This window comes from Branchiostoma floridae, chromosome 2 (genome assembly GCF_000003815.2).
Source record: "Branchiostoma floridae strain S238N-H82 chromosome 2, Bfl_VNyyK, whole genome shotgun sequence".
Taxonomy (NCBI): Eukaryota; Metazoa; Chordata; class Leptocardii; order Amphioxiformes; family Branchiostomatidae; genus Branchiostoma; species Branchiostoma floridae.
Genome location: NC_049980.1, coordinates 28,980,945 through 29,001,551, shown reverse-complemented (window position 1 = coordinate 29,001,551; position 20,607 = coordinate 28,980,945). Strand labels below are relative to the sequence as shown.

Sequence of the window (20,607 nt, the reverse complement as noted above, 5' to 3'; positions counted from 1 at the left end):
ACTGTACAAGGTATAGTCAGGGCTGCCCATATTTTATTTTCATTTTACAATCCAACACTGCCAAAACACTTGTTAACATTGTATAGTGGATTTAGTGCTACGTCAATTTGTGTTTCTTCTGTTTGTTTTTAAAGCTAGATTAGATTATGTGGTTCTTACATTTCATCTGACTTGACAATTTACTCAATTAGGAATGACAGAAGATAAGAAAAGAACCCATCAAGTCATCTTCACCTGGTGTTGTATGAGGTTCTCTCACCAAATCCAGGCACTAGGCTGCATTATTAAAACTGTGCCTGGACTTGTTAAGGCCATTCTCCCATCCGTTTCAAAATTCTGGAGCATTCCATCTAAACCAAATTGGGTTAGAATAGATACAATTCTTGTTGTAGTGGAAAGCCTCTGAGAGCAATTAGCAAGAGCAGGGCCATCCTCATTTCTGTTTGTTAAGCAATATTTGTTACAGTGGTGAACCAATTTGTAGGTGGGGCATTATTCACAAAGGCTGTTGCACTGAATAATTATTGCTAATACTAACGTCAATGAGGAATGTATGAAGGTGTTAGCCTCAGGCATTAAACCTCAGCAAGTAAAAGAACCCAGCATATTTATCAAGACATGGTATGCTTGGCTATAACATAAGTAAAAACACAAGACACATCACTAATACTAGTCCTAATTCCTTCAAAATGCATCATGCTACACCTGAAATGAGAATCAAAGAAGATGAAAAGGAACTCCAAATAAGTTCTATTTTTGACACAGAATCTTTCCATTTGCTGGATAGAGGCATGATAAGCATCCTTTGGTTGTTTTCCAAATCTTCAGAAGCATATGCTAAATGAAGAGCCTGTAGTTGTAGTAAATATTTACATCCATCTGCAGCTTCCTTTTGAATGACAGATTTGGGTCAATTATGTTCCAGATTGAAGTAAGGAGTACAGAGCACTTTACCTGCATGGTACATGAACAGAATTGGTTCTGGGGGATTAGAGATGACACGCCGTGGTGTTATATTACTTCGAGCTTGCAGCCAACCATCAAGGGTTTACTTTGGGAAAAGAAATCAATGAAGAATGCTTTCTTTTCATTGTGATCAGCTTTTTGGCACAAGGTTTGCCACTCTATGATGTGAAGAACCGTGTACCAATTGTAAAACATACATAACAAGCCAAGATAACTATCACACATTTGTGCATTAGGATTTTCAAACAAGCCTTTCTAAATTGTTTTGCACACAAATGTACTAGACTTTTCTAGACTAGAGGCATGGGCCAAAAAATTCAGAATTGGAGGAATTAAGTATTAAGAAAATGGCACTTAATTAGTTAAGTTGATTTGACAACTGTCTGCAAATAGAGTGAGTGCTTAAATTGCAATGGTTTTCAATTGGCACCTTAGTGCTATTCCAGCAAAAATTAGTAAGACTCTAAGAGGTGTCAAGATGGCTTTTTGTTGATATTCCAACACTTCCTATTTACATCTCGCTAATACGGCAGCCGTAGTTTAAATTAAAAATTAATGTTCCATTCCCTAACCTGTCTATCAGTTTTTTTATTCATCCTGTTACCCTCCCCCGTTTTGTGTGTTTTTCTGGAATAACCCTTACCTCATATTAATAGATATGTTGATAGAATTAACTCCAGATGGCCAGGAACACACATTATGAAAAGATGAATGTGTCCCACACAAAATTGCATTTGTGCCAATGATTCACATAATTCACTTGGTCAGTTGGGGACCTTCAAGGGCAACAGTACAGCAAGAAGTATTTAGGATCGGTGGGTGTTCGGAATTACCGGTCCGGTCCGGACCGCGGAATTACCGGTCCGGTCTGTTTGGGGGGCGGAAAAACCGGTCCGATCTGTTATGCGTATAGCTACGCCCCCAGGCAGGAAATAGCAGAATTGCAATTTGTATGGTGTGTTCCCGTATATCACAACATGGAGCGCATTAACGCTAATGAGGTGATGATGAGCCGCGTGTCCTCACCGTAAGAACTGATTAGCGCCTTGATTTTACAACAATATGAATAGTAAGAATGCCGGTATCCTTCCAGTGACAGTAGTAAATCAACGCATCAACGTAAGACCGGCTCCGGTCGGTGCGGTCTTTCATGTTGCTAGCGGAGTGCGTTCTCATCCGTACAAAATTCTTCTCTTTTTTGGTGCGAAAATGTAATCCCTAACACTTGTTTCATAATGAGAGAACTGTAGGTTGGAATGATTGGATTGTGTTATCCATCAGAAGTTTTCTGCATTCAAAGCGGCGCACATTAGGTCGTTGACCCCGAAATACGCAGCGTGCGTGGATAGGTCGTTGATCCCGAAATACGCAGCGTGCATGGATATGTGTGCGATGTTTCTTGACATATCATATTCTCTGTATAAATGACGGATTTTACCGAGATTGATATTGATTGTTGTCTTGCACTTGTCGCTAAAGACGAATATTTTGTTTTGATGACAACAATCCCTTGTAATCACCTGCGAAAACTCGGACGCCGACGGGAAAGACGCCCGTGTAGTTTTTAGAGCCGAAACAGTCATGGGTGACCCTAATATATTCGAAGTTAACCAAGCCACAGCGCTAAATAGGCATCGTAATTTATATGTTGGAGATAGATTTGACAGGAATTGACCAAAGGTGGGCTTTCAATGTTTCGGCAGTCTCGTGTCGGCCAGCTGAACGCGTGGGAAAAAGTTGAAACAGGAGTGACAATCCGGGGGTGCCTGGCGTCTTACACGGATCGCCGCGAGTCTGTGACTGTCGCAGACTCGTGCTGATTTCGTTACACATCGAGTGCGTAGAATATAAAAATGATAATAATACTATAGAGAATCGTAAATACAGTGGTTCGTTCTTTGGAGCTCTTGGCTTGATTCATTTCCAAAAGTAAATAGCACTTGTATTTTAATTCAAATCTCATCCACAGACCGACAATGCCACAGCCTGGCTGTTACTATGGTTGTGATTGTGATTGGCAGTCGTGCGGCTTCCTCTGTAATTATATCCAAACCTACTTAGCATATCGGCACCCTTTGATCAGGCCGACAGAACTCCACAAACTGCCGAGGGATAGCTTTTCAGGATCGTGTAGAACTTCCTACATTACGTTAGAAATCGGAGACTAATATACCCATTACAAATGTCTCACTGAGTATAACCTTTTTTCTTTGCAAGTGGAAATATAAGATTTGCCTGAGTTGGTTATTTATCATATACAAGGTGAAATTGTAAAACCATATTATGCCCGGTCATAACTTATATTTCTATAGATAAGCTGATGCTCCTTTGTTAGGAATTGATTGATATCATAGCTACTTTTCTAGAGGCGGACTTTTCGGATATTTTTTTCTTCTTTGAAATTTAATATACATTGTATAATACACTATACAATTTACATTGTATAACGTAACCATATGCCCATGTATTTCTAGTTAAGATGATGGTCCTTGTTTAATTAGTTATTGATATCACAACTACTTTACGAGACGATACAAAACTATGTTTTCATTCGACGACTTTGCTTGAAATGATGATGCTGGTCGTCGAGGGTGCCGAGGGGCCCAACAAGACCTACCTGTTCCTGACGGAGCTCTTGGGACGGAACATCGCTGACGGCCGCTCCTGATCGTCGGATAGTCGACCGACGAAATCAATACAGTGCATTCATGTGTTTTTAATGTATTTTTTGATCGTATTTGTCTGTTCAATGTTGTGTTGGCGTACGTAACTAACTAACCGTACCTGTTCAAACTTGTGAAGTCGTAACTAACATTACACTTACTTCTATGTATTAAGACATACTATTATTAGGTAGCTACGTATACATTTCTAAGTCAGAATAAAGGGATTCGGGGTTCCATCCCTTGCACACTGCTTATCGTCGGGGGTGCAGCTCCGCCAACAAGACCTAGCCTCTACCAGGCACCGCGGATCAAAATGGACAAATAGAGTCAATGGTACGCTAGGGGAGTCAGCCGGCCAGAGGAATGGCCTGGAATACAGTTAACCTTGCAGCGATCCTAGATTCTGATGTCCTGGTTTAACAACTGACACCGACATGAGGCAATAACTATCATGACCTCTTTTCAAAATCTTGATATAAAAAAAATAGCATTACAGAAGTTCATCGTCCAAATATTTCAAAAATTTTGTATTTCCGATTCATACTACAAGAAATGTCGAGAGGGGGTTGTATGAATGAGCCCCAAAACAACAACAAAAAACAGCATATAATCTTCCGATTGTAATAAATATCGCTGTTAACAGTCGTGGTGATCTACCCCCATTTTAAACATTGTTTATTGATTTTATAATCTACAACTACACTGCAGTTGCGAACTTTCCAAAATTATCGGTGATAAACTTTTAAATCTCCTTTAATTTGGAGAATACACATGTACACTACAGGACATCTTAAAACGTTTAAAACCTGGAAGGTAAGTTCGTACGAGAGCTTTCCATCATCATTGTGCAGCTACCAGATCGACCATCATCTATTCCAAATGTGGAAATACGGTAGGTACATCGCTAAATGTAAGAAGAAACTCCATGCCTTAGTCATCTTAAGTCGTGGCGGCACCATATATCAGTATAAATCACAACTGAATATGTCTAACAATTTGTGCACGCCTGTTGAACTTAACGATGTGGGTTCACGGTACATGTTATTCCAAAATATCTAAAAGATATTCATCGGTACTAAATATCGTTATGGAATAAAGTAAACCAAGAAACAAAATCAAACACTGTGGAAAAACAAGCTCCGTGCTGATAGTTGTATTAATATGTGCATGGCCGTTCTTTGAAAGTATGCCGTCAAAGAAATGCGATTAACCTCCTTGGTCAAACTCAAAGAAGCCGCGCCCGCCCGCATGTGTCAATCAAATTGGGCGGCGCGGCGGGAGGGCCCGGGTCAGACCCATTTTTGCTACAATTCTACCGGTATCTGAACATCGACTAAACATATTCACCCGCACAAAATATCTATTGGTTTCTATTTCAATAATGTAGGTCCCATATTTCCGCTCAAAACCACAAAGTTTGACAACATTCCTCACTTTCTGAACCCCACACAAAACCCGTATACAAGGCCGTGACGTCGTAGTACTTACGGCGTGTACATGTCGACTGCTCGTGTCATACCATTGAGAAAAGTGCCTATAAACTCTATAGTGTATATAAGATCTTTGGTCATATCTAATAGAAAGCGTAGTACGTAGTAGTTCTAAAATACATAGTTGCACCAAGGAGCTTTTCCAGATAGGTATTTGCCGTGCACAGATATTCCTATCAAAATTCGAAGGTGGCTTTCCGATCGCGCGCTGACCAGTGCATGTTCCCGATCTTGATCACGCCCAGCGGCAATATCAAAGTTGCCGGTGACTTGTGTTGTCCGGTAACGTTAGATTTTCTGCGAACATGTACGGGCGCTTTATATTGATAAAGGTCTGCATGGGGGGTCCTGACAACGCTTTACGCTAAATTCGGGACGGTCGACAACGCTTTACGTTAAATTCACGAAGGCAGGCAACGTTTTACGCTAAATTCAGACAGGCTGACAACGGTTTACGCTAAATTCTGGAAGGCTGGCAACACTCGACAGAGGCGGGGTCGTGCTCCGCAAGAAAGACTGACATTTTGACTCTCTGAAACACTATTCCCTGCATTTTGAAGGGAAATTTTCGCTGGCAAACAAAGCTAAGTTAAACTAGAGTTCGGCGACCTCATACCTCCATGAAAATTTAGAGCTTTTGTAAATTTCATGCAATTGACTAATACATCAACATAATTCATGCGTGGTGTTTTTCATCATTGACTAACGTACACATGTCACAAGTGTAAAATTCCAATCATTCGACATAAAGCGGCTTTGCAATTTTTACATAAATTATGCAAATAAGTTCCTCCTTACCATATTTGGTATCTGCTTATATTCCATCTATCATAATTAATAAGTGTTACATTTATTGAAGTCCAGATATTGCTAATAATGGTATTATACAATTTCTTCATTAATGATGCAAATAAGGTCCTCATTTGCATAACATGTATATCATTATGAACACCTTTGCTTAAGCTACCTGCACCCCTAAAATGATGCCAATCCGTCAATCCTTTCTGCAGTTATCCTCTTTGGAATGTCTTGACAAAAACGCCCCTGCAGTTCCGAAATTACATGTTAGGGAGCTGAAATCTGCGCCACTTTGTCATGACACTGAAAGCTATCTACCACCCAAATGTCAAGACTATATCATGTCCGGGACAAGAGATACATCGAAAAAACTGCTATGATAGAATATTCTCATTAATTATGCAAATGTACTCCTATTTTGCATAATTAGTATCTTATTTTGTACAACTTTGTCTAAGGTACCTACATGCCAAAAATCATGAAAATTCATTGTTCCCTTCTTGAGTTATCCTCTTCAGAAGTTTTTGACATAAATGCCCCTGCTATCCCAAACCTAGTCGGTAGGGGGCCAAAACTTATGTCACTTATTCCTGAGCACAAGAGCTATCTAACACTCCAAAATCGTGACCATAGCGTGTTCAAAACACTAGATAGCAAAACCGGAAGTTGCGCTGCAGTACCAAGGGAAGCCGCTAGGGGGCCCAAAATCTAATCACTTCCAGCTTTCATCAAACCCCACCAACACACCAAGTATGAAACCAATCCATCCAGCCGTTCTTGAGTTATCTTGTTGACAGACAGACAGACACACACACAAACGCTGGGTAAAATATAACCTCCATGACATTTCATGGAGGTAATAAATGGCATTTCTAATTAAAGAGTCCCAGGGGTTCAGCGTAAGCTTATGAGGGTGACGCCAGCCAACTTATTTTTGCCACGTCGAGCGCCGAAGGAAAGTCCGGGAAAATTTTGAAATCCTGCCCCCCTGAAACGCCAGTTTTTTTTTGGCTATTATAGAAAACTAAGTGAAATTACATTTCTATCAGTAAAAAATGTGTTTGAGGTTGACACGTCACATCCCCCAGCCATGATACATATTTTTTACGAAGTCGATGACCGAAGGTGAATAGAGTGGCAAAGGAGATCCGGCTAAATTTTGAAATCTTGACCCTCTATAAAACGATATTTTGTGCATTTTGATGGGCAAATTTCTATTAGCAAAACAGATCTTTGAGGTTGACACACATCCCCAACATATTTTCAGAATTTTGAGTTCCAAAGGCGCGAGGCGGCACAAGGAGGACCATGGAAATTTTGAAATCTTGACCCTCTAAAATGATTTTTCCTGCATTCTGATGGGCAAATTTTGCTGGCAGACTAAGCTAACTTCAATGACATTTCTATTTGCAAAAAAAAGAAGATTTTTGAGGGTATATACCATATTTTTACCATGTCGATGACCGAAGGTGAAAGGAGTCGCAAGTGAGGTCCGGCGAAATTTTGAAATCTTGATCCTCTGAAACGCAATTTCCTGTGTTTTGAAGGACTAAATTTACTGGTAGACTACGTTTCGACTTACGAAATTTGGGAGGCCAGCTACGATTTACGGGTAATTTTTAGGCTTAATTACGCATTACGTGAAATTTTTAGGCTAGATTACGCCTTACGTGAAATACACTGGCTACGCTTTACGGTAAATTTTCCATCCTCACTACGAATTACGTGAAATAAAATAGCTTACCCTACGAATTACGGGAATTAAAAAGGCCTGCCTACGCTTTACGGAAAAGAGCATGCAGACCCTCATTGATGTTGCAACGGTTGCATTTATCCCAGTATTGTTTAAATACACATATTTTTGTTTGAAGAAATATTTCCAAGAAAACATGGTGATGAGGATTGCCCTTTCGTGTTAGGAAAATAGCAAAACATCGGCTAGCGATTTTACTTTAAAAAAAAAACACAGTCTAGTTACGTTGCGCACGTGGTAGAACCCCGCCCTTCCGGCCAAACGCTGTTAAATTTCTGCCGTAAATCAGGCTGTTTGATTGATAATTAATGGTGGTTCATGAATATTCCGTGTACACGGTATTCAAAGAATATTCTGAATATTACCGACCGCTCTTCACGTGATACCGTTCCGTAAATACGGCCGTAATTACGATCGGATTTATGGCGTGTGCACGATTACGCTAAGCATAATCTACGGTAACGTTAGTGTTCAAAAGTGTCGGTTTTACTGCTTTGAGTGTTGTTGGCAGTAGGTTCCGTTCAGCGTATCGGGCATGGCAAACTCTCCACCAGTGCAATGTTTATGTTAACCGTCGCCAATCGATCTGACGTAAACAGTGACATTAGCATGCGGACCCCATGCATCCAATCAATGCGCTTCATGTTGTGATATACGGGAACACAGCATACCAATTGCAATTCTGCTATTTCCTGCCAGGGGGCGTTGATACACGCATAACAGATCGGACCGGTTTTTCCGCCCCCCAAACAGACCGGACCGGTAATTCCGCGGTCCGGACCGGACCGGTAATTCCGAACACCCAGGATCGGTGATTACAAGAACATATTCAAATGGATAAATAAATTTCAAGATAATCATAATAATTAATAAGACAATTTATAATTTTCTTGAACCACAAGTATATGAGATATATACTATGGTCATGATGAGTAGGTACAGGTTTACATGTAGGTAATGAGGTTTTAGTAAGGATATTAGGACACGTACCTGTACCTGAACAATTTAACAAAGTAACCTGTGGTCTTCAATTTGATGACTGAAAGTAAGAAACACGGATAGACACTTGACAGATTTTAGGTATTTCAATACCAGAGCACCCAATGCTTTGGACAAGATGAAAGATGGTGCTGATATCAACTACCATACAATGTTTTAATCTTTTTGCAGTGCTAGATTTTTGTCTTTGAAGTAAGAATAACAAGACTTCTGTTTTGGTTCTGTTTTGTTTTTTCAATTCTGGAAATAAAATATGCTGGACAGTTAAATTTGTATATACTAAGCTTAATAGCTGTTTGTACAAGTCTATTAATATACGGTGATGATTTCCAGTACTTTGAACCTGTACTATAAATGATTCTTGTGATATTGCACCTATAGACATTAGTATAGTGCGGCCCAGCATACAACCTTCTTTGCAAATCGAAAGTATCTAAATTTCTCTTCTCACCTAAAATGCCAAAGGCCACAATATGTCACTTATCAATAATTGTTTCTATTGTCTGTATCTCCATGAATAACAAAATGCAGACCATGGGATGTCTGTCCTTAGTTATAGTATCAGTATTTTGCATGAATGATTAGGTTAAACAGTCCCGATGGGACCTCTCCATACCATGCAGATGAGGTAATCAGATGACTGTGCTATGACTGTAAACTGAACTTCCTTGACCAATATTTCAACTTAGGCTACACTGGCTGAAGACTGCATTAAGTCAAATGTGAAATCTAAATCTTTTAATCTCTTCTATGCTACAGGATCTGACTTGACCAAAAAGTTCAACAGGAAAAACAGAAACACAGAATTACAATTATAAGAATTATCAGTGGGAAAACGATTTATGTTATGTAGATTATATCTGTATAAGGAATTATAGTTTATCATATTATGAAATTTCGATCACAAACTTATGATTCATTATCAATCATTAATTCATAACTAATAAATTTCATGGGAGGCTCTGTCCGCATTTTATAGTTCAAATAAACCATTTTGTTGATGAACTTTGCTAAATATCAATAAAGGAAAAGCAATATATGTGTCAACAGCAAGCATCAAACCATTGTGTGGTATCAATATTATATATAAAATATATAAAATTGCTTTCTTTTTCCATGTGAGCCAACATGGCATCTCTGGATCTGTCCACTGTACTGGGCACCCTTCTAAATAGTAAACGTGTGCTGATGGTAAATATAGTACCAGTCAAGCTTGTTTTAAGATTACCGTAATTTGACAGGAAGCATGGGCAGTAATTAAATGTGCTGCTGGTATAATCAAAAGCCTGACCCAGTACGTGGCTTAACAATATGAACAGCTGAGCATTCGCTGCGCATGTATGTAACCTCTGGCCAGTTGCTCGGAACGTTACTTCCCAGTACGTGACTGTACACAGACAGATATCTGAGGAATGGGCCAGGGTACGGTACCCAATAATAATGCTCCTTCCCTGGAGGCGTGAGGACCTTATTTGGCCCTGTTTTGTTGTAGCCAAACTGTGAACATTGCTTCTAGCCAACACTTTTACTTAACTACTCATATCCAAACAACAGGGGCGTCGTTATTGTCATCTCAAAAACTGTTACTGGATATTTCTGCCTCTGGACCGAGCAAACGACTACAAGGAATGCCAGATATTTCCACATGGGGGGATGGAGGGACTGACCAGCCTGGGTTGGGGGTATTTTTAGGTGCAGACTCATCAGCTGCTGGGTTCCTCCACACAGCCCTGTCACCCTCGCTCGTGTGTCTGCCATTTAAGATTGGTCCTGTTATTGCAGCAATGAAGTCAGCGAGGGGGTCAGCTGATTTCGACCCTGTCTGCAGTATGCATACACTTGAACTGTTTAGGTTGCATAGACGCACATGACCCTGACCATGCACTGCACAAACCTGCACCACTTTAAGCTAACTTGAAGCATGGCTGAAAATTATGATATAACACTTAATAGCCAATGGGAACTGAAACTGGGATTTCCTCTTTTATTTTTTTTTTTCTTGGAAAAAAATTCTTCAAAACAAAAACATTGCAATGTAATTTTATTTGCTGGGTTAAACTTAATGAAAAGTCGACCTTTATAGAAAAATATATATTTATTTATTTAAAAATATATATTCTGGTTACAAATCAAGACATTCAATTTTCTACTGACAGCATACCTTCCTATTTCCTCTCCCACGATGTACCAATCCTCCACCGGTTCGTGGCGATAAGGCGATGACTCCGTGTCAGACATCTTCCTCGGGGGGTTTCTCTCCCAGCGCCGAGGCAATCATGTAGCGGTCCCGATAAAATCTCGATGTACCCGCGAACACCGGTCCGACTGAATACCCCAGTTGCTGTGGTACGAATATCACTCGGACTCTACAAAGTAGGCAAATGCAAACACACTTGAACAAAGGAAGAAAGAAAACACAAAAGAACATGCATTCACACGACCACACTGACAGAGCAAACAAGCTACCGCGCAATGGCAAAGGGCAAACATGGGGGGCAGTGGAAAAAAATCGTCTGCAAGATTTTTCCCTACAATCATAAACTGAAATTTCGTCATGTTGAGGCCGTTTTGGTGTATTCTGTTTGTCAGATTATGTTAGGAACCCTAGGAAAAATTGTTGCTAATTGTATGTCTTTAAGCAATCACTGTTTTGGTGTAGATTTAAGGAAATATTACCTCCTTTCCCGACGTGAACGTGCTCCACCTCGCCCGCCATGCACCCAACACACGTTCGAGCCCTGATGACGTCACGATAGAACTTCCCAATGATATATGCAAATAAATAACGTGTCATTGGGCAAAAACAATGCAAACCTCTTTTTTCGTGAAAAGAAGTTAATTTTCACAAAATCAGTAAATCATTTCAGCCAAATTTTACCTATAACACCGGTTTTCGAAACACCGTCCAAAGTGACCCAAATTTCCCGCGAAAAAAGGGAGAGTGAAAGGGGGTCAAAGGTTATATCAACCATCATGGCGAGCGTCTACACTCCTTTCGTTTATTGGGCACAAAGAAAGGACAAATTGTCCCTCAAGGTGGACTTGAGAGACGTTTCGGTAAGTGTAAATTAAAGATGATAACACAGGGAACGTGTTGACTTAAAATTAGGTTGTTCCTTGTCTATTTTTCATTATTATTTCAAGGGTTTCTCTATCGTTTCGTCGGAACGAGGAAGTGTTCCGGTTTTGGTTTTCTCCGCTCCATATTTCCCATCCCGCATGAAAGCTTCCACCTGTTCAATGCAGATGAAGCGTCCTCGTGGGATTTTAAGGCTGTCTTGTAAACTGTGACTTTTGCCTGTTATTGCCAGTTATTGATAAGAAAACAAAGACCTATAACGCTGTCAATGTTATGCTAAATATTGTAGATATCATGTCCTAGATTATGAGATAGCACATCAGTTTCCTTTGTTTAATATTGCAAGTATGAAAATAACTTTTCTTTAACATGGTAAAGTACCTAAACGTCAGGTCAAGAAGATCCTTGAAAATACATAAATTTTCAGCCTTGGGTTATATGTAAAGACAAAATCTTTTAATTGTAAAGCTAAAGGTTTCTAATTATGATTTCACTTGTTGTCTGGCAAGTGTGAATGTTATTCATTGATAGTTATCTGTCTATTGTGCTGGTTTGTTGTAAATGACAACAGATCTTTAGTGCACATGTGTATACCTGATGTAATGTACACATATGTATAAGGGTGACTGATTTTGAAGTCAAGGTTTTCATCAACATATATATATACAATGGGCAAATATCTCAAGTATATTACACAGAAAGTCATGATAGTCATTCATAAAAGAGTTACCATTCAATCAGAAATTTTACATTTATGAATTTAGCAGTAGAGACTTAGTCACTACAAATTGGAAAGTGTGTTTCTGACAAGGCTTCCAATATCACCAGCTCATTTTGGAGAAAGCAGAATGATATGCTTGGTCAAAGTTGAACTATTGACTGTTGGCTCAATACTTTACCATCCTCCATAGTGACCGCTAGCTCAATACTTTCGCTTGCTAACCACAGAGTCTCTGGAGGATGGTACTCAAGCCAGAACTGTAATCTCCAACACACCAAATTTGACCTACACGTTGAATTTTCGACTGTCCAACTCCAGTCTACGTCAAGGAATGAGCAATCCACTGCTTCTGCAATGTCACATTATGCACATGACTTGGTGAGCAGTGGATCATAAGTTGTAGAAAGTGTATGGCACCCCCATCTGTGTTGATGAATGGTTCAACAGTGAAGCACTGATGTAGATAGCTTTTTCACAATTCAGCTTACAACCATCGCTCAACAGAGATTGGAGATTGGGGATGCCATAGACTTTATGCAAATTCTTACCAAACCACATGTTCTATCAGCATAATGTGATGTCACAGAAGCAGTGGATTGCTCTTTCCTTGACAAAGACTGGAGGTAGACAGTTAAACATTTAGGTAAGTCCAATATTATGTGTTAGAAATTGCAGTTCAACTTTGAGCTAGAATGACTTCTACCAACACAGATAAACTGTCAAGTTAGTAATTGGTCAAGACATTGGACAGACAACTTTCCCTACCTGTATTTTCTATTTTATCAATATGACATTGTACATGTAGTCCTGTTACATGTAGTACTACATAGAGTAAGGTGGAATTCTAGTTTGTTGTATCAGCAGTTAGGCTTTAAGGGCATGTTCATTGTTTTAGTGCTATTATTATTGTTATTATCATTATCATTGTTATTATTATTATATAGAAATTCAACTATTCCTCTGCATATTTTCACATAGTTACTAAGAAACAAAACTGTATGTAGTAGTTTTGCAGATGTATGAAAGGGTACCAGCCATTTCAATATTAGATAGAATGTTTTGCTACATTGTTAGATTATCTACTTCAGCAGCACAGTATATTTATCTTCAGAAGGAACCAAAACGAAAATCGTTAGGTAACACACGAGCACTTGATATCTTGAATGGCATTGATTTTGGACCACTTCCCAAAGAAAAGATGTGTCGGTCCTTTTAGATGGATAGTGAACAATCTACCCACAGCATGTTTCTTTCTGGTAACAGTTTCACAAAATTTCAGAAGTTCCTGTAAGACAATAGCTTGGAAATGTAAACTACATGTGTGCCTCATCTAAAACCCATGGAAAATGAGTCAATGTGAATGTTGTACCTTGCAATATCACACACATATTTTTGAGACAATAGCACAATTCACACATGTATAAAGCATTCTACCCCCAGTTAGCATAATTTTGTTTTCTTTCTGTCTTTCATAAGACACTTTCCACAGGATGCCACAAGTCAAGTTGATATTACTAAATCACAGTATATTAAAATGGCCTGTCTTTTTCATGTTGTACAGCAATAACATAAGCTTTGGAGGCTTTAGACTTGGAATCAGTAGTGAAAACCCCAAAACTGAGCTGGCTGGTAGATTTGGACTCCTGACAAGATCTATGTTTTACCATATGCAATGTCCTATAATTGTAAAGCAATTAAAGCTGAGCATACAGACAATGATCTCCCATGAACAACAACACAAAAACAACACCCAACCTTTCTCCTATCCCATACGTAGCTTGGAATGGCTTGTGCCTGGCGCAAAAGGCACTGAGCTATAAATATCAACTGTCACATCATTGTTCTGATGTACATGTACTTTACAGGTATTGAGCAGGTAAGAAAAAATGAATTGTCTACTACAAAGGGTCATGTGATACGGTCTCTGCCATGACCAGAGCTGTGATATGCCAGGCAACTGGCCCTAACAAATGACCTTGCAGACTGGCCTTTCCCATTCCAGTATAATTTTAGACATGGGATAGGACCCCACATCCACATGTGGCCCTCCCCTCTCCCAGTTTCACACTTTTTCTGTCAGAACTTACCTCAGTTTTGACGTAATTTTTACGATCCGCTGTCTTTCTCCTCGCGGTGAAAATAGTACGAGACCCTCAGCGATATCTATAGGAGACAAGATTATGTGACACGAAGCTGTAGGGTGTCCTAGTGCTGGAGCATGGCTGCCATTCCTGGGTAACCTGATCCCCAGGATATTTGATACCAGAGGGATGTCAAAGGTTCCTGCCCTTTATGGAAGGGAGCTGTCCCCTTAAAATCTCCCCACGATTATTTCTGAGCAGCAACATAGGCAGGGAGAGGCTGACTAGCTGTGGGTGGGTATGATGAAGACCTCGAAGCATCGTAAACACTGACCTATATTTGTACAAGCCGGGCATGAGGGATTGCTGCCAGTTCTGTGGTTCTTACATTAACAGCTAAAGTCTTCTTTTGACATGCTATGTTACGTAACACTTACACGTGTCAGTGATATGAGATTTTATTCTGAAACCAGGTTGAAATGATGGACTATATATTAACATTTAGTAGTCTTTTTAATTTCTTTTAAGAGAATCTGTAACAGTCGATATTAACATTGGACTCAATGGTTAAGACATTCTGAATTTTTCTTAATTCTTGTTGGAGAAAATTCTTCTTGAAACTATGCAGGATGTGATGTAGCATCTGCAGTAGGCACATGTACCAACGAACTAACCTGAACTAGCCATATAAGTGGTGTCTATCTGTGACTCACAACCGGGCAGATTATAAGGGAGGCACCCAGGGACTGACGTAGTTTCAGCATCAATTGGCAGTGTTGAGTTAGGAGGTGGTAATAAGCCCCAGGATTACCTGTATTTGGTCAATCACACACTGTCCTCCATTCTTAGGATGTTTTTATCCCAGGCTTTCTCTACATGAATGCAGGGAAGCAGCATGGGACCAGTACACTTGTGAACCTGATAGGAGGGAGGTCGGCAAAGCAGGGGTTAACAATGAATATAAATTCTGGACTAGACAGGAGTATTATTATGTGTCTAAATGCAATTTTGGAACTTGTAGAGTTATCCTTTACAGTATAACATCAACTTACCTTATAAGTACAATGTACATTTTCTGCACACCATTGGAGTATATTTCTCTTACATGTTCATTTGCTTTTTCTAAAGTGCTTGGAAGCTTAAGGAACTGATGGTTGTACCTTCAGATGCAGATCATTGCAGGGCAAGTTAGTCAATGAATGAAGACACCACCCTAGAGATTTTCATCTTAATTATCATACACTATACTATGGAGTTGTGTGACATTTTGAAATTACATATAAATGACAACGTCTTTCGTCATATAACATACTATTTTTCCACTTGATATTCTGCTAGACACCATTAAACTAATTTAAATCAAAACTTATATTGATACTGGTTTGTATTTTAGATTTATAATAAATTTGATTAAGAGCAGAACAGGATAAAACTCATAGCTTGTTGTTTTTTCTTTTGCACATGTGTGTGAACTGATGAACTTTCACTGTTTTATGTTTTAATGGTGTTTTTGTTGGATGTTGTTTTGCTCACATCGCACCATGTGTTGCTCTAAATAAAGGTTGCTGTTCCAAATAAGGCTAACTGAAGTCTATTTCCTTATCACTAGGACCCCAATGTGCAGCTGGACGAGTATGGTCTGACCTTTAGAGGTATGTTAAGACTGCTCTCTTCAGGAGTTTTTAGTATTTCTCACGCAACGCCAAGTTCATTTCATGGTCCTTAGATGGCTCTCATTTGAATAAAAGAGATCACATGTACAATTCTAAGCATGAAACAAGCCCAAAAATGGGCAAAATGTTTGCATTTTGGCACCAACAGTTGACGAAACTTCTTGTCTTTCTAGTTACATCTAAGCGTTACACATAGTCAGTAGCTGTAGACAGATTGTGTAACGTTACAATGACCATCATGCACAAGGCTGACTTGGTTCTTTGATGAGGGTAGGACACCTAGCATCTATGGAATGAAGTGCAGCAATTATTTGGAGGCATGGATTTATTTTCATGTAGTCCAGTAGCTGATTTTGCCATCTACATGTAGTATTTTCACTGTATACAAATTTCCACTCAGTTACATTAACAACAAAATTTATAGACAAATTTGCACAGATGATTGATCAAGCATCATATTTTCATGTCAATTTTGTTCTTTGCTTTTTTGCCAGCATATGGGTTTGGTGCCAAAGGACAGCATGAATATGGCTTTCAAATGGATTTCTTCAAGCAAGTTGATCCAGAGGTCAGTAAACAACTGTTTTTGGTTGCAAATTGGGGGCAAAATTCACTTATAATGAATACATTGTAAATGACTTAAAAACACGTTGCTGAGATGATATGTGCAAAGTCTCAAACACAAATGTTCCGAGTAGTTTCGAGTACTACTCGAAACATTTAGAACTTTGTTCAAGCTTCTGTTCTTATAGATATTGTAGAAAATTAGACTTCTCAGTATCAATTCATCATTGAATTAGATTACTGTAGAATTGTTTATTTTGCCGTGATTTAAGATAATTTAATTTTGCAGTATAAGAGAAAATGAGGTATTTGCTGTGTTTTCAATTCGTGGTGGAAACAATTCTGTAGGACATTAGAAGTGCATTGGAAATGCATATTTGTCGTGTCATATGTATATGTCATTCACAGTATACATGTATATGTCATTTCTTCTGCAGAAAAGCATGTACAGAAAAAATTTTCCAGCCCCAACAAGAAAATTTCTGTCCCTGCACAGTAGGATGGGTCCTGAAGACAGCCCTGTAACAGTATATGTTATTTGTTGTTTCTCCTACAGAAAAGCATGTACAGAACCACGCCCCAGGGGGTGGAGTTTATGTTGATGAAGCAGGATAAACAGTGGTGGAGCCGTCTTGTTGAGCAGGAGAAGAGACCCGGCTTCCTCAAGGTCGACTTCGACAAGTGGAGAGACGAAGGCGACTCTGAGTCCGAAGCTGAGGAAGAAAAAGCCAAACGGGTCAGTCTTGCAAGTAGTCAGCTGAAGGACTCAAACTGTATTTTTTGCTTTACCTGCTGGGGTCTTAAAGAATATTCTTTATTCACTCTACATCCATTTCTGTTTGTCAAATCATAATGAAATGTACTTGGTTCTGTTACATCGTAGAGGGAGTCAGGAGTTGAGAAATGATGTGAAGCTCTAATTAATTTGGGAAACACAGATGGGGCACGTGTTAGTTCTCCTGGTCCAGTCTTACTTATGATATCCCTTTATTTTTTTGTCTTACAGTTAGTTCAGATTGTGGTGATATTCGAGAATCTTGTATCTTATTGTGGAAATTCATTTTGTGATTATATATTCCATTTCTCAGCTGGAAGCATATCGACAAGAGTCACTGAAGAAATTTGAGGAGGAGATGAAGGAAGAGATGGAGAGTCGTGCAGGTGAGAGGACTGAGCATGCATTAATCACTTTGTTTTAAGGAGTTTGCTCAGTGCACTGCCATTGAACTACGCTCACTGTAGTAGCATCAAGTCAGAAACAAACATCGAGCTTGAGCAAGTTCGACTAACTGACTCAATAGGCGAAGCATCGGTTACGAGGCTGCTCAAGAAATTCCCTACCCCATTTAGCCAAAATGGTTTGATCCACTCACACCAGGAAGGTCCCCTACTCTTTTCGATAAGTGCGGCGGGTTATTTTACGTGCCCAGGGTATGACTCTCCCAAGACAGGGGACCTCCATTTAACGTCCTATCCGAGGGACGGCCCTAGCCGAAACTAGGTACTCATTTTTCACCTGAATTAGGTGAGGAAAGCTGTGTAAAGTGCCTTTCCCAAGGGTTCAAGATCGGTGACACGCCAGGGATTCGAACTCGAGACCTCTCGGCCCTGAGACAAACACGCTGCCACTGCACCACGCGACCTCAAACTTAATATGCAAAAATCATCTAAAGATATACATGTATATAGAAGACATGTACGTTGTTTGTGTTAAGAAAATACAATTTACTCCTGTCCACCTACAGCCATCAAGTATCTGAAGACCTGGTGGCTGTTTGCCTACAACTTCTTCCAGTTCATGGGCTACTCCTTCATCTTTGTCAGCTGTGTCATTCGCTACATGATGTACCACAGAGGTATCTGCCCTATGTCTATAGTCATGTACATGTATGAGAAGTGTATCTGAGCATATATAACCAGGCTACCCACTTACCAGCTTTCAAGTCATTTGGCCATGAAGTTAAAAGTATAGTGCCCCCTTGAATTGTGTTGGGTAAACTGACAAAAGAACAAAAAGAAGCAGGGCTGTGAGCAAAAATTGTGATGCTAGTTCACCTTTATCCGTTGCTTTCACACAGTTGCTTTGTATTTAGGGATAGCAAGTCAACAGAAAGTGGTTTCAAACTGCAATGTTTTTGCAATACATGTATAATGTATTTCAGAAAACCACTGTATGTCAACTTGATATACATGTACCCTGTTTTAGATACACACTGACATGTAGGTCACCCCAAAGATGAACTAGCGTTACATTGCCTTAGGGTATATGGAGTGAAAGATGCCTTCTGTAACAGTTGTACAATCGACAGATGTGAAAGCCTAGCTGTTCATTCTGTTCTCTTCAGACTCGTTCAAGGACACCTGGGAGTTTACAGGTCAGATGATGATGACCTGTCAGCTGATGGCCTTCCTGGAGTACGTCCATGCAGAAGTGGGGCTGGTCAACTCCAAGCCCATCTTCCCTCTCATACAGGTCGGTGGTCAGTCCTTGTTTATGGGGGGTGACATCATCTTTATGTGTACAAGATGAATAGCACAATTCTAAAAACCTTCATTCATTAAAACAAGCAGCTGACTTCTTGGTAAAAAATGTTGTGCTGTGCAGAACAAGAAATCAAATATCTGATGCTGTTCTTATTTATTTATTATATTTGTCACTTGTCTAATACTGTAAATGCAGAAATATTCGCTGTGTTTTTTTGTTTGCGGTTTTCATGGTATTGGTGGCCAATTCACCGCAAGCTTAAAACCACCTCGAACATTTTTCCATTATAGCTTTTGACTACAGTCTATCACTCTATGGCACTACTGCGAACTTAAAACCATTGCGAATACTCAATTTTCCTGCTACTGGAAAGTAAATCCCCGCGAACTTTAATGCATTTACAGTAGTATGTATTTTCCTGCCATCCTGTGGTACTTATGATCCAGACCAAGACTGTGGCAACAACTTTGAACCAGGACCAACACATCTTTCTCATACTCTCAAATTTTCAGTCACTCCATTAATTTTGTTTTTAGCTTCTCATCCTGCCACTTTGCAATATTCAAATAACTGCAAACACACACTAGGACAAACAAACAAACTAACTAAAAAGAATGCCTCAGTTTTTATGGAGGTAATTATATGATATTATCATATAGCCAGATGGAGTTGGCCAATCAGAGGCCCCCATTTCCCATGGGTTATCAGGCAGTAACCTCAAAAGTGGTCGGTTATTCTAATAACCGACCACTTTTTGGACCGCACCATTATACAGGGGACAGTCATGAATTTTTTTTGTACTGTTGTTTGTGTGTAAACCATGCATAACTGTCAAAAATATTATGATTGATTGGTTATGTTAATTAGGGCTCCACATGGGGAATATAGGGATACTTGAAAAGGAATTATGCTGATTTTACACATTTTCATTATGGCTTTCTAACGTGATTAAGCCGGTACCTTCCTAAATCACTTCATATATACGTACTTTGTCGTGCCCAAGTGAAAAGGCTCTGCATGGGGGGTACCAGGACTCCACTTAATACATGTAGTTTGTATTGCAAATAAGCCACATGTTGATGCTGATATGCTATCTCACAAACAGATGATTAGTTAAAATTATTACTTAAATGATGATGATGAAATAGTTTAATGTTTGTATTATATATAGACACTATTGTACAATATATATATTGCAAATGTATTTTTATGTAATGTATTAAAGTGTTTATTTGTTATAAATGAATTTGTGTGAAATAACTGTCAGTTGGATAGGCTATATGATAATAACGTTAATGCCCCGCCTTATCCTCGGTGTATATGGTGAGATAA

The 20,607-nt window shown here is 39.4% G+C and overlaps 2 protein-coding genes across 5 annotated transcripts in view; one reads left to right on the top strand and one right to left on the bottom strand.

Moving 5' to 3' along the window:
- The window catches only part of LOC118409135 (death-associated protein kinase 1-like), an 80,662-nt gene extending 69,232 nt beyond the window's left edge, over positions 1-11,430 (bottom strand). The window contains exons 1-2 of the mRNA XM_035810004.1: positions 11,349-11,430; positions 10,834-11,038 (exon numbers count right to left, since the gene is read on the bottom strand). Of these exons, the coding sequence (XP_035665897.1) occupies positions 10,834-10,910 (77 nt within the window). The 5' untranslated portion in view covers positions 10,911-11,038; positions 11,349-11,430. The remainder of the gene's footprint in view (positions 1-10,833; positions 11,039-11,348) is intronic.
- Positions 11,431-11,589: 159 nt separating this feature from the next.
- The window catches only part of LOC118410363 (very-long-chain (3R)-3-hydroxyacyl-CoA dehydratase 3-like), a 14,974-nt gene continuing 5,956 nt past the window's right edge, over positions 11,590-20,607 (top strand). The window contains exons 1-7 of one of the 4 annotated variants that reach the window (XM_035812046.1): positions 11,590-11,729; positions 16,163-16,205; positions 16,721-16,794; positions 17,347-17,526; positions 17,879-17,951; positions 18,536-18,646; positions 19,136-19,263. In XM_035812046.1, the coding sequence (XP_035667939.1) occupies positions 11,646-11,729; positions 16,163-16,205; positions 16,721-16,794; positions 17,347-17,526; positions 17,879-17,951; positions 18,536-18,646; positions 19,136-19,263 (693 nt within the window). In that variant the 5' untranslated portion in view covers positions 11,590-11,645. Of the gene's footprint in view, positions 11,730-14,561; positions 14,848-16,162; positions 16,206-16,720; positions 16,795-17,346; positions 17,527-17,878; positions 17,952-18,535; positions 18,647-19,135; positions 19,264-20,607 lie in introns of those variants that run through there. The other 3 variants (XM_035812047.1, XM_035812049.1, XM_035812048.1) reach the window with 3 other exon arrangements.